Here is a 25603-nt window from a genome sequence, read left to right as displayed (position 1 = left end):
AAAAAAAAAAAAAAAAACACACTTCTCTGTGTCACCATGAGTAAACAGTGAACAAGTGTATTTTCTGCAAGTGAGCACAAATAAATATAAGGTATAAAAACCATGTAGTCAACAGGTTACAAAAATAGATATTTATTATGTTTCAATGTGCATGTATTATACAGAGACTTCATCACAATACACTTAAGTCTTTGTGTTAAATATAAATTAAATGAACCCAAAAAAACCTATAAACAAATGGAGAAAACTGCCAAAAATCCTTCCAAGCTATGACTCCTTGTTAAAGCTGTATGATATAGAGGAAAGCAACTCACCAGGAAGCCATGGTGGGTTTCGCTGTCTATGATGAGTTGGTCAGGTCAGGGCAACCCAATGCCTCAGCAAAGGTCCATCTTTGTGTAAAGCCAAGGGCTGCGTCCGTTAAGCCACAGGTTAACTCCACAGCAACACAGGGGAATACACTCACAAGAGTGTATTCTTGGCAGCATGGCTCCGTGCTGTCTTAGAGCATGAATTTCAGAGGACCCAGTGACACGGAGAACAGCCACTTCACCTCCCAAAGCCTTTGCAGGTCCTCAACCTAAAAGCAGATGTCTAAAACTGACCAGATAGGAGTTTGTCAACAATATTCACAAACAGCAAATCATACACATAAACACAAAGTGCAGGGAACCTGCTGCATTTCAAAATGAAAAGGTTCAGATGCTGACCCCAAGACAGGATAGGTTACTGCAGCTGAACACCTGGGTCCTCCACTCAGTCCTGAGACTGCATCCCTGAGGCACAACAGTTCCGTGCTCCTGAGTCTCCTTCATGGAGCTGCGCACAGTCCCTGCTGAATTCTTCAGGCAGGCGGCTGACAGCTACGGAATGTGCCAAGAACCACACATGCCCTGAGCCACAAGACAAAGCCCAGCCCAGCAGTTTCCATCCCAAGCCAGGACCCGACTGTACGCCTGCAGTTCAGAAACTCAGCAGCAGTCTCTCCTCTCAAAGAGCTGGAAGACAGCCTGTGCACTGCCACCATGGTTCCCAGAAGTACACATGGAGACAAAACCCACCAGGGTCAGTTACGAGACTCAGAGGCAATGGGGCTGCGGACTGTGGACATGAGGTGCGACTTGTAGGTCTTGCTCAGGCCTGTCATCCAGAATTTCAACAGCTTGACATTGTCTTCCTCTGATGCACCGAGCACACTCAGGAGCTTCTGTGTGTCCTCCTTGGGCCGACTGTCCACCTTGGTGAATTTAAAGAGGACTTTCACTTTGCTGCAAAAAACCAAAAACACAACACTCAGCCGAAGCACCAGAGCTCATAGGGCATAACCGGTTTCAAGACCAGTGGGAGCTCTGCAGGCCCAGCTGGGATCCCACTCTGGGAGGAGGCAGCAGCATCATCACAGCAGGCACACAGGCACACCAGTCTGTCAATACAGCTAAGAGAAGGACGGGGCACCAGCAGCTCCCATAACTCAGGAGGCTGAGGCAGGAGGACTGTTTTAAACATAGGAGTTTGAGGGGCTGGGGATTTAGCTCAGCGGCATAAGCGCCTGCCTTGCAAGCAGGCAGTCGTGAGTTCGATCCCCAGTACTGATAAAAAGGAAAAAGACAAAAAAAAAAAAAAAAAAAAAAAAAAATAGGGCTTTGAGGTCACCCTGAACATACTGAGATCCATTTAAAAAAAAAAAAGGAAACGGGGCAGAGGTATCCTTAAATTCATGTTTAAAAAAACAGGTTACAGGGCATCTGACTAATAAAATTTGATTAGAAAAATCACTAAAAGCAAGACAAAAGAAAAACAAAGTAATTTGCTTAAGAAAAGAAACAGAATGAAATGAAACATGCTGGGGTTGTCTGGGTGTATCTCACTTAGGGTTTTAAAAGTTCACTAAGCAATAAAGTAACAGAACTTCAGTTAAGAACCTTCTCTGCACGTGGGCATCCTGCTTTGCCCTCAACAGCTGCTGAAGACAGAAGCTGCCCCTACCTCACAGATGCTGAGAGCAACAGGACACGCTGGCACTTCCCAAGGCCACCACGGTTGTTAAATGGCACGAATGGTGTCTGAGCCCCACTCAAAACCACTACTCCAACCAGCTCCACACAGCCAAGCCTGGCCTTCTGCAGAACCAGCTCCTGCTTTTCCTCAGCAAATCTGCTGTCATGGGCAGCTCCACCCCCATGGGTAGGAAGGCCGGACAGTCTCACAGCTCGTGCTTACTTCATCCACTCCTCCTTCAGGCAGACAAGGCACTGGTCCACCACATCCACAGACAGGTTCTGATTGGTCAGCGCTGCTTCAATCTTATTCAGGATGGTGGGACCAACTGGGGACAAAGCAGAGGCAGAGGGCCCTCAGTGCTGGGCTCAGGGGCAAGCCCTGCCTGTTCTGATAGAAGGTGGACCCAGCAATGGCACCTACCTCGGTCTGCAGCCACTGGGCTCCCACTGGTCACTACAAATTCATACTTGCTGAGAGACTGGTCATCCTCATACCCAACTGGATGGAGGGTGGAACGCGTAGCTGTGTGGACCTCCACGATGACGACAAACTCTGAGGCAAAGCAAAATACAGCATCCTCGTTTCACTGCTGACAAGCCCACCATCATCCCATTGTACCACATTACTGCACATCAGCCAGGAGCCACCACCAAGCAGAGGTCTCCTGAAAGTGATGCTCTCCAGGTAAAAATTTTGCCATGTGAAAACAGAACTGATAGGCTGCTTCTGCCTCCATTAAACTAGTATTTTTTTTTTTTTTTTTTTTTTGTACTGGGGATCGAACTCACAACCTCATGCTTACCAGACAAGCACTTGAGCCACTGAGCAAAATCCCCAGCTCTAAAACTAGTAATTTCTGTATTATAATAACATACAATTATCATACATCTATCACTTCATACTAAGTGGCACTATAAGAGTGGTCTTGTCCCCCTATCTTACAATTGTGAGGCGGACTCTGAGAAGTTCAGTAGCCACAGTCATACGGCTAGTGATGATAGGAATTTCAAATCCACCTCTGGAACTCTCCCACCACCCAGATTACAGGCCCCACCCTGTGGGTCTTAGGGGACCTGGTCTACAGTGACAATCAGTTCAGAGCTCTGATGGTCCCTCTGCCAGCTCTTCCACATCATGCAATAATGTGCATGGCCATCCCCTCACTGACATGCACTGGAGTCACTGTCCTGCCTACAAGGCCAGGATTTCATTCAAACTGGCTCCTGAGTATCCCCAAGTCAAGCATGAAGGGCCAACACATCCGTGGCTCTGCCCATGAAGGAGACCAGTCATCATGGAGCAGGGCGCAACTTCATTTGCAGTACACACAAGGACAGCAAAGCCAGCAGGGACCAGAAGTGGGTGGGAGACCACCAGGAAAAGGCAGCCAGCAACACTCCTGCACTGCACTGGGCCTGGCCCTAGCCCAGCAAGCCTTGTGAGTCCAAGGCAGATTTACCAGGACAAGGGTCTCCAGCTGCCTATTTCTGTGGTCCCACACACACCCCCAACCCCCAGACTGCTACCCTCTGAGAACCACAGCCCCTGCTAGCATCACCACCCATTCTGAAGGCAAAAAGTGAAGGCCCAAAGCCAGTAGGAAAAATGGTTCTACACATGAGTCCCCCTGCCTCAAAACAGCAGGCTGCACCCTAGAATCCATGACCGAGATCGAATGCCATCTCTGGGCTGAAGTATGGGCCCCTCCCAGGAGCCTCCGCCGTGGGCAGTACGCACCTGAGGACAGCACATGGACGGGGATCTGCACGTGCGGGCTGAGCCCCAAGAAGTTGCACCGATAGGCCTCCTCATACTGGTTGCTATATGGGATGATGCGGACGCAGCCTACGGGCAGCATGGTCTGCAGGGGACAGGTGACTTAGAACCTGCCACTGCAAGGAACCCACACCCACATGCCCTCTGTAGCTAGCCTAAAGCCTTCTCTGCAAGGTCACCTCCCTCCACAAGGCCCCAGGTCCTCTCCTGGCCATCGGTCACACACTGCCCCCTCTGCCCCTTGCTTTACAGTGTGAACTGCTATGGTATGTTGCCTTCGAGCGTGTTTGCCTCTTCCCCTGCCTGAAGAGCTGATAAGCTTTGCGAGATGGTCTGCTCCTTTCTACATTCACACAGCTCAGTAGGCAGCAGGGAGGCACGCACCTTCTAGGACTGAAAACACCAGGCCCGGCCTCTGTGCCCTGAGCCTGCCACCCAGCCTTGCCCAAGGAGAAGAACGCTGTGCAGAGGACATGGGCCAGACCCATCCTGTGGCTTCTTAGAGGACTGAAGGCGTGGGGAGGGCCAGGCAGGGCAGCTGTCTATCAGGACAGCACAAACTCCCTGCCACTGCTGATTGCCACTTATAAGAGACGAGAAGATACTGGTCTTGGTCTCCAGCATGGACACGTCACAGGCCTTGCACCAAGTGGCAAGTGTGCTGTGACAGCCTCGCTTTCAGTCAGGCACTAGGCCCACGTGGTTGGTCCCCACAACAGATGATAAAAAAGCACTCTTACCCTAAGAACTTCAAATGCTGACTGGACCAGGTCCACGTCTCTGCTTTTCCAGATCACCTGGTTCCCCATGAGAACATGCCAGGCCAACATGCGGAAGGACGGGGCCCCTAGCACCTGAAACAACACACACAGCTGTCTGCCTAGAGCAGCAGTCGTGTCTCACCGCCTTCGGAAGGAAGTTACCTTCTTCATTTGGAAACTCTGAATGACAAAGGAGTATGGAATCAGAAAAGAGAAATGCACTTCTCAGGAACCTGGGCGACTTCCCTGAGGTTGTCAGGAGATGAGGAAAGTCTCCAGATCTGTACCTACGGGCTACATTCCAAAGCTCTTGCACCCTTAAGAGCTTTCCCCCTAATTTTACTTTTAAAATATGAAGTAGCGAAGTATTAGCTTTCCCAACATGTACCTTCTCTCTCTAGACATGCTGTACGTTACTGAGCCATCTGAGGCAAGCTGCAGATAGCACAACATGACGGTACCCAAGACCATGGGCTGCACCCCACAGCCCAGCCCACGCCTCCACCTGAGACGTGACAGCCGGCCACATACTGTGCCGTGCTCTTAGTGCGTCCCTTACAGCTGCAATTCTTTGGATCCTGGTGTCAATACAGGGCCAAGGCTTCTTTCAGCTGTCAGGCCTTTTACTGTCTACTCTAAATATTTCCTTATTCACTCCCAGAATCCTGACATTTTAGAGAAGGATAGTCTATTATCTTGTGCCTTCTGAGAACCCAAACAGGACTCTGAAACAAAACTAAACAAACAAACAAACAAAAAAGACGTGACAATTACACATCTTACCAAACTCCACCAACCTCAAAGTACCCTGGCCCCTGGTGGAACTCAAAATTCTTTCAAACATTAATCCATGTAAACACTCGATAAGGCATTTCAGTCCAAGACATGGAAGGAACCCAGGTGGGCTTCTGACATTAAATCACTCGTCTCCTCCATTTTCCAAAACAGAAGTAAATTTAATGTTCATTATAAAAATGAATACAGAAAGATATTTTAAAATGAACACTCTGTCTCCATATCAAGCAACCCTGGCCTCTCATCTGATCTAACATACCACAGCTGTTCTGGTGTGTTAAGACTGCCTGCTGCACACACGGATCCCCTGTGCCACGCTCATGACATTTCACTGTTCTGGCATACCCCGACTGCTGTGTTTGGACATTTAAGTTGTTCTCAGTTTTCTCTAAAAATAACCATCACTTTCAACTCTGTCTCCAACAGTGCTATTCAAACCCTTTAGAAGGTTCTAGAAAGTCAGGCATGGTGGTGCATGCCTGTAATCCCAGCACTTGGGAGGATGAAGCAAGAGGATCCAGGCCAGTGTGGGATAGGAAGTTCAAGGTCAGTCTGAACTATATAGTGAGACACTGTCTAAAAATGACAACAATGAAGAGGCTCTTCTAGAATGTCAAGATCAGAGGCCAGCGCTGGGATTTAACTCAGTAGCACAGTGCCTGCCTGGCAAGCATGAGGTCCTGAGTTCAACTCCCAGCACCAAAAAAAAAAAAAAAAAAAAAAAAAAAAGATCTACCTATCCAGGCCTCTGTTTGAACACAGATCCTACACTGTTACCAAAAGGGAGAACACACAGCCAGGCATGGTGGCGCATGCCTATAATCCTAGCACTCTGGGAAGCTAAGGCAAGAGGATTGCAAGTTCAAGTCCAGCCTAGGCAACTTAGGAAGACAATCTTAAAACATAACACAGTAAAGGCAATCATTATATTATTGCAAATATGTGCTAATAAAAAATAAATAAGGTGTCTTTTGCAGGAGGAGTTCAAGATACAGTCTCATTACATAGTTCAGGCTGGCCTCAAACTCACAGCAATTCTCCTGCCTCACTCTCCCAAGTGCTAGGATCACAGGCATGCACCACCACACCCAGCTACAGCATAAATACTTCTTAAAAAGAGCTGGGGATGTAATTAGTGGAAAGGTCCTGGGTTCAATCCTCACTATAAAATAAAAGCAAAGTACAGTAAAATAAGATAAGTGCAGTGATCCTACAGCTGATACACACCCAGGATGCTCATGTACCTTCAGCGGCTGAGAAGGTTCTTGGCTACTCTCTTGGAAGAGGTCAGGCCAGAGGATGGCGTAATGGTCAGAGAGGCCTGCGCTCTTCTCCTGGTTCTGACAAGGGCAGCTCTAGCCTCTGCTGCTTACCTGTCTCATGTGCCGAAGGGATTTGAACACAGATAGCTTCCGGGGTTGCCAGTTTCCACAGTCTGACAACAAGGATGAATCTGTCAGACACTTGCTCAGCTCCCGCCCTTCCGTGCTCTCTGGCAATACAGGGGCCTTCTCCTCTTCTTCAGCCTCAGAGTTGTCCCAGCTTTCTGATTCCTCTTCTAAATCTACAGGGGAGATGGTAAGGATAGTTACAGAATGTCTCTCCCTGAATGTGACAGACTTGTTCCATGACCACTGCAGCCCTAGGCAGTGTGCGGTTAAGTCACTGGTTCCTCCCAGTGTCCCCGTGGCTGCTCCCCCTGGAGCCCTGAGAGGTAGAAAGGCTTCAAAGCTGTTTACACAGCCTGGGTATAACATTATGTTTTAGGATGACTTACTAAAAGTTGTCTCCTCATTGGTGGGGATCCCCCAGCACTGATGAGACCGTAGCACTGCACACTCAGTATGTGCTCCACGAGATGCTCTCCCAGGGTTCCACACACCTAGCCCTCTGACTTCCTGAGGTCAACACTACCACCCCCATTTCTCAGGTAAGAAAAGGTTTGTTTTGGAGTCTTCATACATAATTGCAATCCTGCTCCACATGATGATAAGACCTGAGGAGAAGGATGTGCGTGACAATGAAGCTGGGTCTGTGATTCCAAAGTGCGATTCCGAGCCCTTGCTGTTCCCTCATGCCTAGTACGATCTAGACCAGCACGATCTAGAGCACCTGGCATCTCACGGCCCTGAAAGCTTCTAAATCCTGATTTCTCTGTGCAAAGACGCCTCAAGACACTGACCCTACCACCTACATTGGCCTCTGAGTCTGTGACTGGCACAAGAATGAATGGTGCAGGGGCTGGGGATTTAGCTCAACGGCATAAGCGCCTGCCTTGCAAGCAGGTAGTTGTGAGTTCGATCCCCAGTACCAATAAAAAGGAAAAAGACAAAAAAAAAAAAAGAATGAATGGTGCTCAGGCCACAGAAGACACGGGCACATGAGGGTGAATGTGAGCACATTGTGCTCCTGCTGAGACCTCACTCCTGACCGTCCCTGCCAGGAAGAGCTTGCTAAAGTGCAAGTATGTGCAAGGATGAGCCTGAAAGAGCTCTAAAGGGTAGCAGGCCCATTCTTCACAAAATAAAGCCCAAGATACATTATTAGCAACAAACTGTGCCCAATGCACACCTCAGGTCTACTCTAATGCCCCAGGCTCCCTGGGAAGTGAGCCTGACACACAGGACACACAGGTGTAGAGATTCTGTCCATGAACCTGGGGAGGCAAGGGACTTGGGAGGCTGGGGGACAATTCCACCTGCTGGAAAACTTAGGCCCAAGGGACACACCACTTGATTTGTTTCAAGCAAAGTCTTAAAAGACTGTCTATAAGGGCAGGCTCTTATTATTGTAAGACAGAGGCGGGAAAATATTCAGTCAATTTTCTCTTGAGCAGACCTAGTATTGAACTCTATTCATCTACCTGGGGAATAACTTATTCCAAAACACCATCAAGGGGGTCAGGGACATAGCTCAGTGGCACAATGCTTGCCTGGCAAGTGCAAGGTCCTGGCTTAATTCCCGGTACCAAAACAAAAAAACAAACAACAGCATCGACGACAGTGAGACAACATAGCACAACAAAAACATAAAGAGCAAAGGGCTAGAGTTTAGGAAGGATCATCGCAGACTTTCTCAGATGTCTTCCTGTATAAGCCACCCTGTCTGGAGTCCAGGAGCCAGATGGCCCCATAGCCACCACAGGCAACCCCTGCCCCCAGCAGCACCAGGGCTCACCAGCGAGCTTCTCCATCTGCACCAAGGTGTCCTCTGTTGGCGCGCCCTCCAGGAGCTTCTCTGTCAGCCGGCTGCCACATGCTTTCAGGAGCCTACAGAAGGCAGTATCAAGTAAGATTTCTGGCCTAGGTGAAGCCTCACATCAAGTTCCTTGATCCAACTGCAAGTTTACAGAAAACATAGGCCTAAAAGAACAAGCTGGCTGGGCACAGTGGCCCATGGCCATAGGCTGAGGAAAAGGACTGCTTGAGCCCTGGAGTTCAAGACCAGATAGATGAATAGACCTGGTCTTACAAAAACATCCTCGCTGCCACCACAAGGACACAGCCTGATCCAGAATGCAAGCCATTCTGTAAGACACGACTGAGGTCTTTCATGAAAGGGCAAGGGAAAAATGGGAGGGGGGGGTAGTGAGAAGAACTGCTTGTTCTGATCCTAATTCAAGTCATCTTTGAACTTGGAGTGTGGTTCAGTGACCTGCATGCACAAGGCCCTGGGCTCTATCCCTAGCATTGTAAAAACATCACCTCTGAGACCAAAAGGAATACCGAGCATGCACCACATACTAGGAATTACTCTATTGTGTTGGAAAGAATAACATTATTATGGTTATACTGATACTTGAAATGACACACCAATATTTGTTTTAAAAATATTCTAGCAGGGTATGAATTACACCTGTAATCCCAGCACTTAGGAGGCTGAGGCAGGAGGATTACAAAAGTTCAAGGCCAGCCTGGGCTACATAGTAAGTTCATGGTCAGCCACATAAGATCCTGTCTCAATAAAATAAAAGTAGAAAAAGAGAATATAGTACAATTTTAGTGACTGCTAGGGCTAAATGGAAGATGGTAACTTTTATTCCACTTTGGGTCTGTCTCAAATCCCTGTAATAAAAGTGGCTTTTAAAATACAGGAGTAAGTTAAAAGAACAGACTTTTAATTGTTGTCACCAAAAATTAACTGATAAATATGTGAGGCTGTGGTGGCACACCTGTAATCCAGGGACTTGGGAGGCTGAGCCAGAAGGTCTGCGTGAGTTCAAGACCAGCCTGGGCTACACAGTAAGTTCAAGACCACCTGAACCATATAGTGAGAACTAGTCTCAACAGCCCACCAAAATAAATAAACAAATAAACAAACAAAACAATGTAAGGTTCTGAGTTCCATTTCCAGTACCAAAAAGAAAAACGAAAAACAAAAAACAAAAAACAGCTGCAGAAAGACACGTCACTAGCATGCCATGACATCATTTGGGCAGCATCCTACGCAAGCACTGCTCGAGATACAGTGCACTGCTAAGATGTCGTCTTGTTTTGAGACAGTATCTCCCTAACACAGCCCAGGTTGGCCGCAAACTCACTGCAATCCTCCTGCTTTCGTGTCCTGAATGCTGGACTACAGACATGCACCATCACACCCAGTTTGACTAAGAAAGAAGTCTTTGTGGCAAGTGACTTATCAACACATCACACTGTACACCACTAAGAAAGAATACAGAGGGCCGGGGATGTAGCTCAGTGGTAGAGTGCTTGCCTAGGATGCACAAGGTGCTGAGTTTAAGCCCTGATACCAAAAAACAAACAAACAAAAAAAAAGTATAGCATCTGCCATAAAAATGTATATACATTTTAGGAAAAGAACTTACATAAATATTTAATACTAAATTTATTGAGACATCATGAGATTAATATGAGTTACCTTTGGCCTCCACAGCTATGAGGTACCTGAAGTAACGGCCATCAGCTTCCAGACATTTCATATTTTCTTTTCCTGAAGTGTATATACATTTTTTCACAGGAGTCTATATATATACATATACAGTAGAACTCAGTTCATGACATTTCTATTTGCGAACAATCTCATTCAGAGAAGCATTTGGCAACATTTTGGACAACTGTGACCATCTTCCCCAGAATCACAGAACAAATTAAGTTCATGAACAGAGATACCATAATACATACTCATTGTGTAGTTCAGATTGGCCATGAACTCGCTATCTAGTTCAGGCTGGCCTCAAACTCACACAATCCTCCTGCTTCAACCTCCTGAGCACTGGGATTACAGGAGTAAGCCATCACAAATTTTAAGAGACTATATGACAGGTAGGGAACTTGTGTGATCTTAGGAGGTAAACGTGGGTCCACCACAGGATTCTTCCATACCAGAACAGATCTATACTACACGACATGGACTTTAAGCTGATGCTACATGGGAACTAGCTAAGGGTTGGGGATTCTGGCAGAAGACACCCTGCTGTGGGAAGACAGAAACAATGCACAGACAGAAACTCACTAGCGGTTTCATAAGCCCACAAATGCACGGATACTCTTCCCCTTCACGTGCTGGAGGCTAAGCCTCCCCACCAGGCCTGGGCTCAGCAGCAGCACACACTTCACCTAGCACTGAGGGTCACATGGGACAGCAGGGCCCTGCCAGCCCAGGGCCATAAAACCGTGTAGATTCCACCCCATTCTCTTCAACTGCACACTCTGGGGAGTGCCAACTCCATTCTTCACTGCCCACAGCCAGCTCCACTCATGCTGCCCTCCTCCAGTTAGGCCTCAGCTGACTGCAGCCCTGGCCAAAAATCCTCCCCGTGACCTGAGCCAGAAGACCCAGCTAAGCCAATTCTGACCTCCCAACCCGCAGGAACCATGAGATGAATATTTTGGTTGCTTTTTTTAAAGGAGGGGATTATTGGTCTTGATACAGAAACACCGTTCCACCTAAAATTGTCTTCCCTTTGACAGGGGAAACAGGCCCAGAGGGCACTCACTGGTTAGTTCCACACTCACCAAGTCGTACATACAGGACCCAGCTCCACCAGTAGGCAGCCCGGCCAAATCCAAGGGTAATCCAACCAACATCAGTGACAGTTTTCATTCTAACAGTGGCCAAAAGCTGTGAGGCACTCATACCAGGCAAAGGAGGTATGCAGACAGGCCCACAAGTTGTCATCACTGGTCAAGGAAGTGAGAGAGCGGGCCGCATTGCCGTTCCTCTGGTGCAGGAAAGGTGTGAATGCCGTGTTCATCCTCTGAGCACGCTGGGGGCATCCAAACTGCTCCGCCTCGAACACCTGCGGTGCCAGGGGAACAGCCTACAATCAGGCAGCCACTGGGCCCACATTCCTCCCCACAGAGGCTCTCACTCTGTCCTCCTGACACCCAACACAGAAAGCACCTGCAGTCTGACCATCATACACTGAATGGTTCTGCCCTCTTGTGACAGGAATGGGCAGAAATTTCTCTGGTCTGCTCTCCTTCCCACCACTGGCTCTTTAGGAACCTACTGGGTCCTCGGGCCACACATGCCTTGCAGAAGCCAATTATCTATCTCCAGGTGCTCTGACCCTCCCCTGGCGGGCCCTCTATGCAGACCTCTACACAAGGGCCATGTGGCTACCTTCAGCAACCAGAGGAGAGGAAGGTCCCTCCACACCATTTCACCACTGGGGAAAACAGGCTCTGTGGGGACCCTGCAACCTCTCACCACAGCGTCCTGTCCTACCCTGAGACATGGCAGCACAGTGGGACGTCTCTGCTTGGGCTGGGTGGGCTCTCATCAAGACTAATAGGCAGTACCTGACACGAAGGGCAAGGGAACAAACACAGAAAGGACGAAGCCAGCGACCTGACTGCTGCAAGGAAACCAGAAATGAAGATGACCCAGGACAGTGGGTGCAGGGGAGACTTAACACAGCAGGCAGCCAGCCTAGATGCCCATTACAGGACCACCCAACTCTGAAGCCAAGAGGCAGCTCAGCAGCACAGGAGTTACAGGATCAAAGCTCACTGAGCTGCTGGCACGCCCACCAGAGCAAAGAGACTCCAGCAGTGCCAACGCCTCCCTCAGATGTTACCTTGAGGGCCTTCCCCTGGAGCTCATCAATGATCCCTCGGATCTTTCCAAGAAGGAAGGGCCAGGAATTGATGAGGTAAATCCGGTCCATCATGATGGCAATGATGCTGTACCAGCGCTGGAAGCCCCTGGCCAGGCTGTCTTTAATGAAGAAGGTATGGCTGAACACAAAACCGTGCTGCTCATCCCCAAAGAAGATGGGCCCTTCACGGCCAGGGCACACCTGGGAGGAAACCACAACAATTCAAAGGATAGTTCTCTCCTTGCTTCAGTGACACCAGGTCACAAGTTCCCCACCACATCTTTTTTCCCAGTGCCTGGGATGGAACCCAAGGCCTTGTGTATGCTAAGCCAGCTACATTCCCCACAGAGTTATACCTCCAGGCACTCCTCCGAACTCTGTTGGCATACGTCAGCCAGCAATACTCACAGGGAGAATGGGAGGACGCAGTGAGAGCGGGAAGCGCTTGTGTGCAAACTCACTGTTGTTTCTTTTCCTGGTGCTGGGAATGGAACCCAGGGCTTTATGCGTGCTAAGAACACAACTATCACCAACTGACAGCTCCCAATCCCAGCAAACTTTCTGTTGGCATTTAGGGCAGCAAACTTTCTAGAAGTTAACATTTGGTACTGGGGTCAGTACAGTAGGGCCCCTTACTTTTTTCCACCTTAAGCCATAAATGCCCGTTAACAAATACTTCATCTACCCTCCTCCACTCAAATGTGCCAACCTGTTTGTCTGAGTTGACTGAAGAACCAACAGGTCAAACAGCCACTAAGTCAAATCTGCATGCTCGGTCCTTAAGAGAGTTTCAGTCCCACCCCTGTGACATTTTAACTCTTAACACACACTTGAAGTACACATGACCATCTGCCTGGCAGCAGAGGCACAGCAAGAAATTAAGAAGAATTACTGACAGTGGGCACAGAACAATAGTGACAGTCAGAAGAAAGGCCTCAGGGTCTGACGGGAGTACCGTCACAGAAAGGCTTCTGTGTCATGAGTTCCTAAAAAAAAAACTACAAGCCAAGACTCAAGTGAAATGGCAGCAAGCCAGAGTTTAGGAGCAAATCAGTTCACTCTTTAGGAGATATCTGGAGCAACACATGATGGACCCTGAGTGATGACTCAGACAATACAGAAAGTAATGTCTGATACAACAACTACATATCCCAGAAATCATTCATATCTCAGAAGTATATCCAACAAGAATAGATAAAAAGCAGTGCTTAAAGTAAAAATGCAGGTTGGGTATGGTGGTACACGTCCACAATCTCAACGCTTGGGAGAAGAGCTGCATGTTTGGGGCTGGGGATTTAGCTCAGTGGCACAAACGGCCTTGCAAGCAGGCGGTCGTGAGTTCGATCCCCAGTACCGATAAAAAGATTAAAAAAAAAAAAAAAAAAAAAAGAGGGGCTGGGGATTTAGCTCAGCGGCATAAGCGCCTGCCTTGCAAGCAGGCGGTCGTGAGTTCGATCCTCAGTACCGATAAAAAAAAAAAAAAAAAGAAGAAGAGCTGCATGTTCAAGCTTAGCCTGCACTACCCAGTGAGTTCAAGGCCAGCCTGGAGAGACAGAGAGAGAGACAGAGACAGAGACAGAGAGACAGAGAGAAAGAGAGAAAGAGGGGGGAAGGAAAAAAGAAGGAAATCTAGCACATATTTAGAAAACCAGAGCCCATAACGATGTTCTTTTTTTTTTTTAACATTTTTTTTTTTTAAATCGGTACCAGGGATCGAACTCATGACTGCCTGCTTGCAAGGCAGGTGCTTATGCCTCTGAGCTAAATCCCCAGCCCACGATGTTCTTTTAAGTTCAAGGCAACCAAGAGTGCCATACTGCAGTCCATAGGGACTGCTGGGCCTCCTGAGAGAAGCCAACCTTTTGTCTCCGTGTCTAACTCCAGTGCTGAACCTGCATATGGCCCCAGGCTCACCTCGCAGCTCAGGCTCCGGACACAGGCCTGGCGGACAATGCTGAAGAGCTGTGGGTGGTTGGGATGCTGGTGACTGACGTACTTAATCGAAGTCTCTTTATCGTGGCTGATATAGCCTGGGTGCCCTGCAGCGAGTGACCGGCAGCCCTATCCATAAGAAGGAAAAGAACTTACTAGTTAGGTTACAAACTGTTTTCCTTATGCTGTACGAAGATAAAGATAAGTGGCTCCTACATCTATACTCATCTGATGACTTAAATGTTTCCTAAGTAGGATAACCAGGACCTAGGACCCAGGGTTCATAAGGGTTGCCAGAGGCCAAAAGATGTATTTACTGAGCATTTATGTAGCAGATATTATGAAGTTATTGCATGCTTTACCTTACTCAATTCAAAGTACAACACTATGAGGTGATGCCAGTTTACAGAAGACAAAACTGAGCTGAGAAGAGCTGGTCCCAACCACCAGAGCCATGCCTCTTCTGAATAATGTCTCCAGTAATAATCCCCTCTGGTTTCTGTCCTTGGTCCTGAATAACATGTAGCAGGGGGATTGGCCAGTCAAGGGACTGAGAGCAACCACAGAGAGCTGGCCTTCAGAATGCTGGTGTGGAAGCCTAAGAAGATACTACTCAGACCATTTGCTTGAGGAAGTGGAGGACCACATCCGGCCACAGCTCTGCCACACTAGTGCTGAGGCCGTGCATGTCTCAAGGCACTGCAGCCAGCCTCTCCCAAGGGGCAGATGCAGGGATCCATGGCAGTCGGACTCTAACCAGGTGGCTCAGCAGAGGCCCCAAAGATTCTTCCCTCTCAGGCCCAAATGATCTCCCTACATTGCCTCTGGCTCCCCTGCAGGGATTTCTAGCAATTGCACATTGCCTAGTTCTTGGCATAACCAGAAAAGGAGTCTAGAGTCCCATTTGCCCTAAAATAGCAGGTTTAACCCTCATCCCAGATTTTAAGCCCAACCCATAGCAACCACTAAAGTGGACCACTGGGAAACTATTCCCCAGAGCTCACAAACCATCACAACAATGAATGCCAAGACTCTTGTGAAAAAGGCACTCCAGAGGACACTGGACTGAAGGGACCCAAGCCAGTTATAGCTGGGGTATTGCAAAAAGAAAAGTAAATGCCATGCTGGGGTGACAAATGTCTGCTAGAACAGAATGGATCAAAAAGTCTAAAACCTGGGCTGGTATGTGTGATGCATGCCTGTAACCCGCACTACTTGGGAGACCGAGGCAGTAGGATAATGAGTTCAGGCCAGCTTAGGCAACTTAGCAAGACCTGTCTCAGTAAGATTTCAAAAAAATTTTTAAATAGGGGTTGTGGAGGTAAGTCAGCACCACAGTGCTTGCCAGCATGCACAAGATCCTGGGGTCCATCCCCAGTACTAAAAAAGACAAAACAAGGTAAAATGAAACCACACAAAAGCTGAAGTATGGATGAATGGAGAGAACCAAAAGTTACCTGGGGACAAGCACATTCAGAGAGCCTACTGAGTCACCATCTGAAGGCTCACCCAGTGTTCTCAGGACCCTAGGTCTCCTGTTCTCACAACTCCTATCCCACCTCCAGTAGAGGGCAAAATGTCCCCGGATCCCAAAGACACTTGCCTCGCACATGTCCGACTTTTTGGGCCCTGGGCTGCTAGACTCAGCACTGGCTCCTTCGGCTGGGCTGTGGGCACGGACCCGACTGCTCATCTGAATGCCGCCTTCCTCCTCCTCAGCCTGCTCCCCCTGGCCAGAGCTGTCCCCGTTCCCAGCACCCTGGGGCAGGGGTGCGTGAAGAACCTCCGTGCAGAACAGAGTTCGAGGGCCATGGAGCTCACAGAAGTGACAGAGGGCGACGATGGCATTCATGGTGACTTGTAGTGAAGAGGCCTGTGGGGGGCAGGGACAACATCAGCAGACTTATACCTGCCATACTCCAAAATCTCCCCTTTGTCTCAGGAGCACTGGACTCAACAAGTATCACTGACAGATCTTTTGACAGCAGAGGCAAGTCATTTACTCAGCCAGCACTTATTCTGAGCAAGTGCCAGGAACAGGGTGAATCTGGCAAGGACATGGAATCAAGGAAAGTCCTCTCCTCAAGCTTGGGTACCAACAGAACAATTTAACATGTTCACAATGGAGCCCTACATGCATGACTGTCCCGTTGAATGGCCTGTAGCTCAAGCTGCCCGATGGGAAAATCATTCACATACCACCAGTGGTTCAAGGCAGCAGGAACATGTTAAAGTCCACAGCACCTAATGCCATCAGAGGTGGAGGCTGGTCGTGAATTATGGGCAACTTATCCCTCTTCATAGCAAGGCTGGCAGATGAAGGGGAATCTTGTTAAGGAAAATCAGGGAAGGCTTTAAAGACTGGGCATAGCCCCATGTGTGTGGAGGAGGCCACCATGTGTAGACCACGGCAGGCCAGGCAGGGGTGGGAACCAGGGTACAGCTCTGCGTGCCTAGAATCCATCCCCAACACCACAACAGAGGTGGGGACAGTGTCAGCCAGCATTCCTACCATTTCTGATGTGTGGACACTGCAGGCCACACTGGCTGATGGCTAAGTCTGAAACCAAGTCAGAAAGGCCCTGAACTCTCCAGACCCATGATGACAAAAGCCATATGTGACAACTTAGACTAACTAGAGTAAAGCTCAGCTCCTCAGTCCTGACAGTTTTTCAATGCTTGTCGTACACAGGGCTCATGGTCACCACCTGAGCAGCACAGGTTATGGGACATCCACCATCATAGGAAGCTCCACTGAGCACCTTGTTTAAGACAACAGAGAACCATTCACATTTCTAAGCGTGAGACTGCACAATGGACACTGGCCAGGGCCCAAATGCTCTTGCTTTGGAGAGTTCCCAGCACCACCACCGAAATGTCCTCTCCTGGTAGCCAGACACGGATATGAGCAAGGCTGGGCCAGTGAGATGGTCTGCCTGGGATTTTGAAATTAAAGCAGAGATTCGGTGTTAATCCATGCAACTGGCCAGGTATGGACAGACCCCTAGGAGTGCCAAAGAAATGCCAGCTACACTATCACAGAGGGTGCAGCTAAGGGTGAAGGCTCACGACACCCCAGGTCTGGCTGTTTCTCCTCACCACTCATCCCCTTCTCCGCGGTCCCTGCTCAGAACCTGCCTAATCAGCATATGAGAAAGATACCCCTCCCCTTGCATTCTCCATCCCCCTGGGTTGAGTCCTAGTACTCTTCACATGACAAGTGTGTTTGTGCTTCCTCTTTACAGATGAAAGGTCCACCTAGTTAACTGCTGTACACCAGCATCAGAAATAGTTCCTGACACAGAAGAGAGACCAAATTAGCAGATGCTGGACAAATGAATGGATTTGGAGTTGCCCACAGAGAGATGACATTTGATACAAGAGTAAATGAATGTATCCATGGACAGAAAAGATTCAAGGTCATAACCATGGAATGTTCACAATCTGAAAGCCTAGCGGGACAGGAACCAAGCATACTGAGTTTAAATAGAGGCTCTCCACAGGAAGGTCAAGGACAATGATGGGCTGGGGGTGGGCTTGGGGTGTGACTCCACGGTACAGTACAGGCCCAACATGCATGAGGCCCTGGGTTCCACTCCCAGCACTACATTTAAGCATTCACTGTGGACGAGATAAAATGACCACAGATAGAATAAAGAGGTTGAGGAAGGCAGAAGGGAAAACAGGACCCAAAATAAAGACAGAGGCAATAACCCCGGAAAAGGAGATCACATCCTCACCTGAGGTAGAAAGGGAAGAGAAGTAAGGTTCCTTCCAGAATTGACACTAACCTTACACTTAGCAGAATCACACCTCCACCAGTCCACCTAGACTAGCGCACACGAAGACCTGCCACGGAAGTCAGCCATCCCAACAGCAGTCATATGTGAAGACTCGACATTTTCTAGGGAAGGGAAAATGAAATCACAGGTAATTCTAGGAGCAGTGTAGCATTAAAAAAAAAAAAAAAAATTTCAAAGCAGCTTACAGCCAGTCTCAAATCACAGCATCACATATGTTGAAGGTTTGGTGCTCAGTGTTGCCAAGTGGGAAATGGTAAAATTTTTAGAAGGTGAGGGTTAGTAGGAGGAAGTTAGGTCACTGAGCCATGCCCTTGAGGGGGACACTGGGACCTCTGTCCCTCTCTCTCTGCTTCCCATACGCCACTGAGGCATGCAGCTCTACTCCCTGACATGGTCCAACTGCGATGTACTTCCCTATCCCAGGCCCAAAGCAACAGAGCCAAGCAACCACGGACTGAAACCCTGAACCAAAATAAATCTTTCCTAAGTTGATTATCTTAAGTATTTTGTCACAGTTGTGGAAAACTAAGACATCTGTGGTCCTCACTCTCCAGCTGGGAATCAAAAGTCTGAAGTTCACTTATGCTAGGCAAACACTCTACCACTGAGCTACATACATCTCCAGCTCTCTGTGGATGGTTCTGAATAGCTCAGCAGCCCTCTCACCTTCTAAGTCACAGCTGACGGCAAGCTAACATTACACCTGAAGTTTTAGCTAAAACCTTACATCTCTACTGCAATATTTGAAAAAAAAAATCTCTCAACTCCCTAAGAAGAACATAATCATTATGTACTGCAAACATGTACTAATAAAAAAAAATAAAAACTGGAAAAAAGATCACTTAAACAAATACTTAAAATATCTTTTGAGACAAGGTCTTACTGTGTAGTTGCCCAGACTGGCCTCAAGTTCACAGTGACTCTCCTGCCTCAGCCTCTTCAGTGCTGGAATTACAGGCATATACCACCACACCCAGCACTAAAAAATATTTTTAAAACATATAGTTGTAAAACTGTAAGCAGGCTGCTCTGGAAGCACACACATCAAGCCAAGTCTAGAAGTTAGCTGCCCTTTCTAATGGGAAACCAGAGGCAACACTGCTATTTCCCAGCATCCAGGATTGACATGTGCTACTCTATTAATCAGTTTTGGTTTGATGAAAAATATCGTTCAACAAGAATTCCAACCTCTGGATCACACACACCACAGCCTCAGGCAGCCACTGGGGAGGAACTCTAGACCACGTCTTGCTCAGAAGTCACACAGACCTATAACCTGGTCTGCAGCGCTTGGCAGCCATACGGCATCAAATGTTACTCAGTCGCTCTGAATACCACCACAGAGCTGAGAAACAGGCTTCTCAGGATGGAACTACACATCACATCTGAATTTTGGGCAGCATGACATCAGTTTTCAGTCGCTCTCCAATTCTAAGATGCATGTTCAATAAATTCATGCCTAAAAATTGCCCTAACAAGCTTTATTGAACACAAGGAACAGGCAGAAACCCTCAGCCGCCTGATTGCCATTATCAAACTTGAAGTGAGTATGTAAATTCCTCCAAGAGCTGGGTACCTGTCCATGTCCCCCCTTACAGTGGCTGAGCCACAGACCCGGCCCTGGGTTCTCTTCATCTTTACTTTCTTCTCATTGGGCCATGGAGGATTAAAGAGGCCAATAAACCATGTGTGGTAGTGCAGTCCTGTGAGGCTGAAGCAAGATCAAATTTGATCTTGAGCCCACCCTGGGAATCAGCAACTTACCAAGACCTTCTCTCAAAAAAAAAAAAAAAAAAAAAAAAAAAACACCGGGCTGGGGATGTAGTTCAGTGCAAAGGCCCTGGGTTCAATCCCTGGTACCACAAAAGTAAATACAAAAAAGGCTAAGAGCACTCTGTAGGTAAATATGGTTATTATAATGGATCTTATCCAGTAATACGCAAGCACCTACTAGCACTATGCAGTCTCCACAGAAAGCCTAAGTCAGAGTGCTCCCTGGGTGAAAAGTTCTGCAGGAGATTCCTTCCAGCTCCGACTCACTTCCAACTCTACTGCATCTACTGATTTCACCTGCATTTCCAATAACTGAGCTTCCTAACATACGACACTAAAAAGGCGAACAGTGTCATGTGCCACTGTTGCTCAACGACTTAGTGACAACAATGATAATGTAGTACCTCCAGCAGCAGACTGGCTGTGGCCTTTTTCTGCTATAACAAAGTTTATCCAGCCACATGGGTAGTGCCTGGCACCATGGGTAGTGCCAGGCATCTAAGAGCTGGAGAACCAGGACCTACTTCCAACAAGCCCCTCTTTGCCCTCTGCCTCCCATGGCTGCTGGTAATCATGCGGACCTCAATCCACAACGAGCCAAAGGTCTAAATATTCTTGCCAGGGCATAAAGATGGGCCTGACAATAGCCTCCAAACGGAAGAGAAGCGAGGAATTCTCTCCATCCTGGATAATGAGTTAGGCCTATCACTCATCAAAGGCCCTTCTGGGAAGGCCAGCCAGGGAGAAAAGGAAAACACACACCGTCTACCCCAAACTACGTAAGATAAAATGTGGATGGCGTGCAGGATGGTGAGAGAGTACCCACTCCAGGAACTCAGTGACTCTGACTGGCGGCTCGAACCAAGTCACTTCACTCATCCCGGTAGTTTATCGATGTATGTCACCGTCCCTCCACATCTCAGGGTTCAGTAACATCACCCACCCAGCCCTTACCCTCCAATGACTCACCCACCTCGGACCAACCCAAACTAAGCCCGAGCCCCTCCATCAGTTCTCTGGCCAGACCTCTGCCTAGGGAACACAGGGTCTTCCCCCAACACGACGCAGCAGCCCCGCCCCTAACTGCGCCAGGTAAGATTGTGACTGTCAGCCCCAGCCTCACAAGAGCGCAGCGGGAGCCACCCTTGTCCCAGACCCCGCAGGGGAAACATCAGCCTGGTTCTGACCGTCGAGAGGGGCTGGCCGAAATCAAAGTAGGAGCATTCACCCACGGTGCCTTCAACTGCAGCAGCCAGTGCTAAACCCAAAGCGCGTGACTTGGCAGGGCCATACCATCAGTCCACCGCTGCGAGGGATGCAGGAAACGCCCGATCGCGCCCTGCACCGCGATACATGCAAGTCTCTCCAAACCCGCATTCAGGAACATATATAAGGTCCCCAAACTCCTCTGAGACAGATGCGAAATAAGGCACAACTGCCAGAAACCTCCCTCTTACCCGCCCCTATACCACTCTTCACCCCGCCAGGAGTACAGAATGGTTCAAACCGAGGAGCTTGCGGGAACTCCTGGAAGAAACCATTCCAAGGGCAAGGAGAAGTCAAAATGTAAAAGTCGTTTTGAAAAGAGATTTGTGGGAAAATATAATCAGTACTACTCACTGGCCACACATAAAAGAAACGAGATAAAAGAATAACTTTCTAAGAGCCCTGCGTTTGCTTTTGGATTCAGCAATGACTTTAGTTAAATTGTAGACGGAGTGGAACGTGCGGTCAGGTAGCTGGGAGGAGGTCGTCACGTGTCGCGGCCTGGCCACTAGTTACGTAACTCGAGATGGGCGGGACTATGCTGCGCTCGCGCGGGGCTCAGTCTGCTTTCCGCTCACTGGACAAGACAGTACATACAAGATTTTTAAAAATTACAGAAGGGTGAATGTTTTAAGCCTGTAGGCCTGTTATTGTTTTGCTACTTAAAAATTAATTTTAAAGGCATTATTGCATTATGTAATCTGGGTCCTTCCAGGAAGAGCTGGAGAGATGAGAGGTAGGCCTGGCGGTGCCAGCATCCATATGGCATTTTGGGCGCGGGACTCAGTGCTCAGTGGGAGCTGAGACCGCCACCCTTGGCTGTGCGCAACTTCGTAGATGACCTCGGAGAGGTGGTTCCAGCACAGTGTACACAATGTAACTATCAGGCAGTGCTGGGGAAAAGCTTTAGCAACTTCGAAATAAAAGTGGATGGTTTTGTTTTCCAAGTCACGGAGATTACTTTCTCGCTGTGAATTGCATGTCTGTTGAAAAGGGCCTGTAAGAAAAAAATAAAATTATAACTTGTGTTTTCTACTTTCATTTACTGGCCTGGCACAGATGCCAGTCCAATTCTGCCTGATTCTGAACAGCACAAAAACTTGATTCACTGGCCAGTTTACAGACATTTTCTAAAGCAATTGGATCTCAGTATTTTTAATCACATCATTTAAGGTTATGGGCTCCCTGGCTTAAAAACCTAAACTTTTGTTTTGAGCAAGAAAACATTCTCTTGTATGTCAGCTATGTTTACCAGTTTAGGGTGGTCTTTCCTGCTGCTAGAAGGAAGCAAGTGGTAATAGAAACCAGGTGTGGTGGCTCACGCCTGTAATCCCAACACTTGGGAGGCTGAGGCAGGAGGATGGCTGCGAGTTTGAGACCAGCTTAGCCTACAAAGTGAGCTCAAGGCCAGCCTGGACTGCATAGAGAGACCTTGTCTCAAAAAGACAAAAAGTTCAAATGGAACTGATGTACAATTTCTGAGTCACACTGAAATTTATGCTAACTTTAGGTAATTAGACTACATGTGTGCAGCCAGTCGTAAGGTTTGACTCACTAGTCCAATAATTTTTTTTAAAAGGGTGCTAGGACTGGGCTGGGGATGTGGCTCAGTGGTCGAGGTCTTGCCTTGAATGCACAAGGCCCTGGGTTTGATCTCCAGCACCACAATGAACAAAGAAACCTTTTCAGTGCTTATGCCACTGAGCTAAACCTCTAGCCCCTAAGAAACCTTTTTTAAAAGGGCACTATTCCTTGAGTGTGGTGCATGTCTATAATCCTAGCAGTCAGGAGGCTGAGACAGGAGAATCGTTGCAAGTTCAAAACCAGCCTGGGCCACAATGTGAGTTCAAAGCCAACTTGAACTGCATTGTGAGACCCTGTCTCAAAAAGATAAAAAATTTAAAAATGTTTTAAAAGGGTATTAAGACTAAGGTAGTATTTTCACCATAATTTCAAGAAGCCTTTGAAAATTAATCTTCCTTCCCGGTACCAATAAAAAGGAAAAAGACAAAGAAAAAAAAAAGAAAATCTTCCTCTCCCAATTCAAATTCTACTGCTAGGCTTTAGAATTTTATTCTGAAACTATAGCTGCCTTTTTAAATGCCAAGTGGTTTCTAATCAGCTTTGGGTCCAGACATAATAAATGCCTTTTGTAATTAGCAAAGTTCTCTTGTGTCAGTCAGCTTTTGATATTAGGAAAGGTTACATTTGTCATTTTTACCATCCTGAAGTAATTCAACTGCCTGAAAATATTGCCATTACATTTTCCTACTCACAAATGTCTGATTACCCAGCCATCTCCTTTCTCTGGACCCTTTGCAACTCACAAAAACTTTAAGAGCTTGTACATGCAAAACTGTCTTTGAAAAGCAAGTTAACAGTAGAGCATTAGCATACATGGTAACCATGGCATAGACAACAGGAAACAGAACGGTCAGGTTCACCAGTGAACACCAACAGTTTGGAACCCTCAGAAAACTCAGATTTAACTTTCTTCTCCTGCCATATTACCTGCTACAAAAGTTAAATGTCCGTGATTGGATTCTACCGGCATTTTATATTGATGGTGGCTACTCGAAATTCTACAGATGTTCTGTATTACCTACCTAGTTTTGGCTGGGATTTCAATGTATTGAACAAAGTCAAGATGGTGTCATCCACATGGGGCAGAAAAAAACCCACTGCTTTATTGCCCATTCGTGCCACTCTGCCTCAGAAAACACTGCCATTTCAAAAGAAGACACCCAGATGTTTCTTTAGAGAATAACTTATATCAATATATTCCCAACTAGAGTTAAGCAGTCATTTTGAGTGGCTCATAAATACTAATATATAATGCAAGTACTGGATTCAGAGGGCAATTAATAATTTTTTTTTCTTTTTTGTCGTTTTGAGACAGGGTCTCTCTATGCAGTTCCGGCTGGCCTTGAGCTCACTTTGTAGCCCAGGCTGGTCTCGAACTCACAACCATCCTCCCACCTCAGCCTCCCGAGTGCTGGGATTACAGGCATGAGCCACCACGCCCGGCTGCAGTTAATAACTCTTGATAAGCAAAAGTATTAACATTTCAGACTATCACGAAAAGACAAACTTGGAAAAAGTCCTCACAGGACTGGTAGGTCCCCTGGTGAGCACTAACCCAAGGCTGCATACATCCTGGGACCTCAGAAATGGCCCTAACTGATTAAGAACAAACTTACCATTTCTGGCGCCATCAAAATGCCACAGCTCTTCAAGGTCAGTATTTTCACAAAGCATCATTTGCTGCTGAGAATTGAAGAGCTACATCTATCTTTGCGACTCATGCAGTGAAAGAGCCTGATAACTTGCCAAGCCAAGACACATCAGAGCCTAGGCACTGTAGCTATCAGAGATGGCAGATATAATCTTAAAATATTTTCTTCTTCGAAATAAATGACATGTATACATCTCCTTGACCTGGAAGGTTCTCAAAAGAAACTGATGTCAGGAGGGAAACCACTCACCAGGGTTTGTTTTTTGTTTTTTTTTGCAGTTTTTTATTGTTGTTTTTAACAATGGGGATTGAATCAGGGGCTTCAGATGTTTGGCACTCTTGCTAGTGAACTAATTCTTACCATCACCACCCCCCTTTTTTTGAGTCTCATCAAACTGTCTAAGCTGGCCTCAAACTTGTGATCCTCCTGTGTCAGCCTCTCAAGTAGCTGGGTCTACTGGCATGTGCCACTGGGCTCTGCAGGTTTAATGGAAAAGAATTTGCTAAGAGTCATCAACCAGGTTTTGTAGAAGAAAGTCTCTCCTCCTTTACAGCTGGGGAATAAATGGAAGGGACCAGGATTAGTAGAATTTGGGTCTGGAAGGGGGCAAGGAAGCTGTGTCCTGATTTGTGTATAGGGAGATGGGCATCCTGCTTCCTGGGGCCTGCATTTCTCAGGGCGAGTTGAAGCCCTTTCTGGTGACATGGAGGGAAAGTTCTTACTGGAAGCATTCTTGCTGGGCTAGTGTTAAGTGGCAAACAAAGAATATATTGCTCTGTACTCCCTAGCTTTCTAGTTACTCTCCAGCCACATTGAAGCTGTGGCCTCAGAATCACAAAGCAGAATACAGAAGGGGCATTTAAAGCTGACACAGTAACAGCACCGCCCCCAAACACTGGCCAAAATTAGTGGTTTGCAGCAAGAGGATGAGGCCTTACGTTCCATACCCCTTCAAGTTCCAAGCTTCTAATAATAATGTAGTATTCTAATGAGTCAACCTTGGGAAAAATTGTAATCATGAAGTTCCCACGCATTACTTTTACGTAGATACCACAAATAGCTAGCAGGGATTCCTGTACATTTTTAGTTAATTTTAATTTTAGATCCAGATAAACCCTATTTTTAAAATAGGGTCTGTAATTCACTATACAAACTTTTTTTTTTTTTGGTACCGGAAATCAAACTCAGGACCATGTG

General features: G+C 47.4%; 1 protein-coding gene across 4 annotated transcripts; it reads right to left on the bottom strand.

Annotated features, from left to right (window-relative positions):
- Nucleotides 1-116: 116 nt before the first annotated feature.
- Nucleotides 117-21217, bottom strand: Flcn (folliculin). 4 transcript variants are annotated; one of them, XM_063242288.1, is made up of 13 exons: nt 21198-21217; nt 18120-18232; nt 15932-16201; nt 14311-14457; nt 12376-12597; nt 11432-11592; nt 8511-8602; nt 6707-6897; nt 4518-4631; nt 3739-3862; nt 2422-2553; nt 2221-2326; nt 117-1268 (listed from the first exon to the last, which is right to left on the bottom strand). In XM_063242288.1, exons 3-13 carry the CDS (start codon nt 16178-16180, stop codon nt 1067-1069), a joined length of 1740 nt encoding a protein of 579 aa, XP_063098358.1. In that variant the 5' UTR covers nt 16181-16201; nt 18120-18232; nt 21198-21217; the 3' UTR covers nt 117-1066. The 4 variants fall into 4 exon arrangements, with proteins under 4 accessions (XP_063098358.1, XP_003465939.1, XP_013003775.1 ...); XM_003465891.5 differs by having other exon boundaries at nt 21092-21210; XM_013148321.3 differs by lacking the exons at nt 18120-18232; nt 21198-21217 and adding an exon at nt 21092-21178.
- Nucleotides 21218-25603: the final 4386 nt, after the last annotated feature.

The sequence above is a fragment of the Cavia porcellus genome, unplaced genomic scaffold (genome assembly GCF_034190915.1).
Source record: "Cavia porcellus strain 051 isolate PalLab524CR breed Dunkin Hartley unplaced genomic scaffold, mCavPor4.1 scaffold_32, whole genome shotgun sequence".
NCBI lineage: Eukaryota > Metazoa > Chordata > Mammalia > Rodentia > Caviidae > Cavia > Cavia porcellus.
This window is presented reverse-complemented; position numbering and strand designations above follow the sequence as displayed.

Bases quoted from the DNA above. Each gene is read 5' to 3' on its own strand.
- Flcn (XM_063242288.1), bottom strand. From the start codon at position 16,180: ATGAATGCCATCGTCGCCCTCTGTCACTTCTGTGAGCTCCATGGCCCT. The intron at 14,458-15,931 runs GCAAGTGTCTTT...TCTTATGGATAG, and splicing joins AAAAGTCGGACATGTGCGAG to GGCTGCCGGTCACTCGCTGC. The intron at 4,632-6,706 runs GTAAGCAGCAGA...GTGTTGTTTCAG, and splicing joins CCCTTCGGCACATGAGACAG to GTGCTAGGGGCCCCGTCCTT.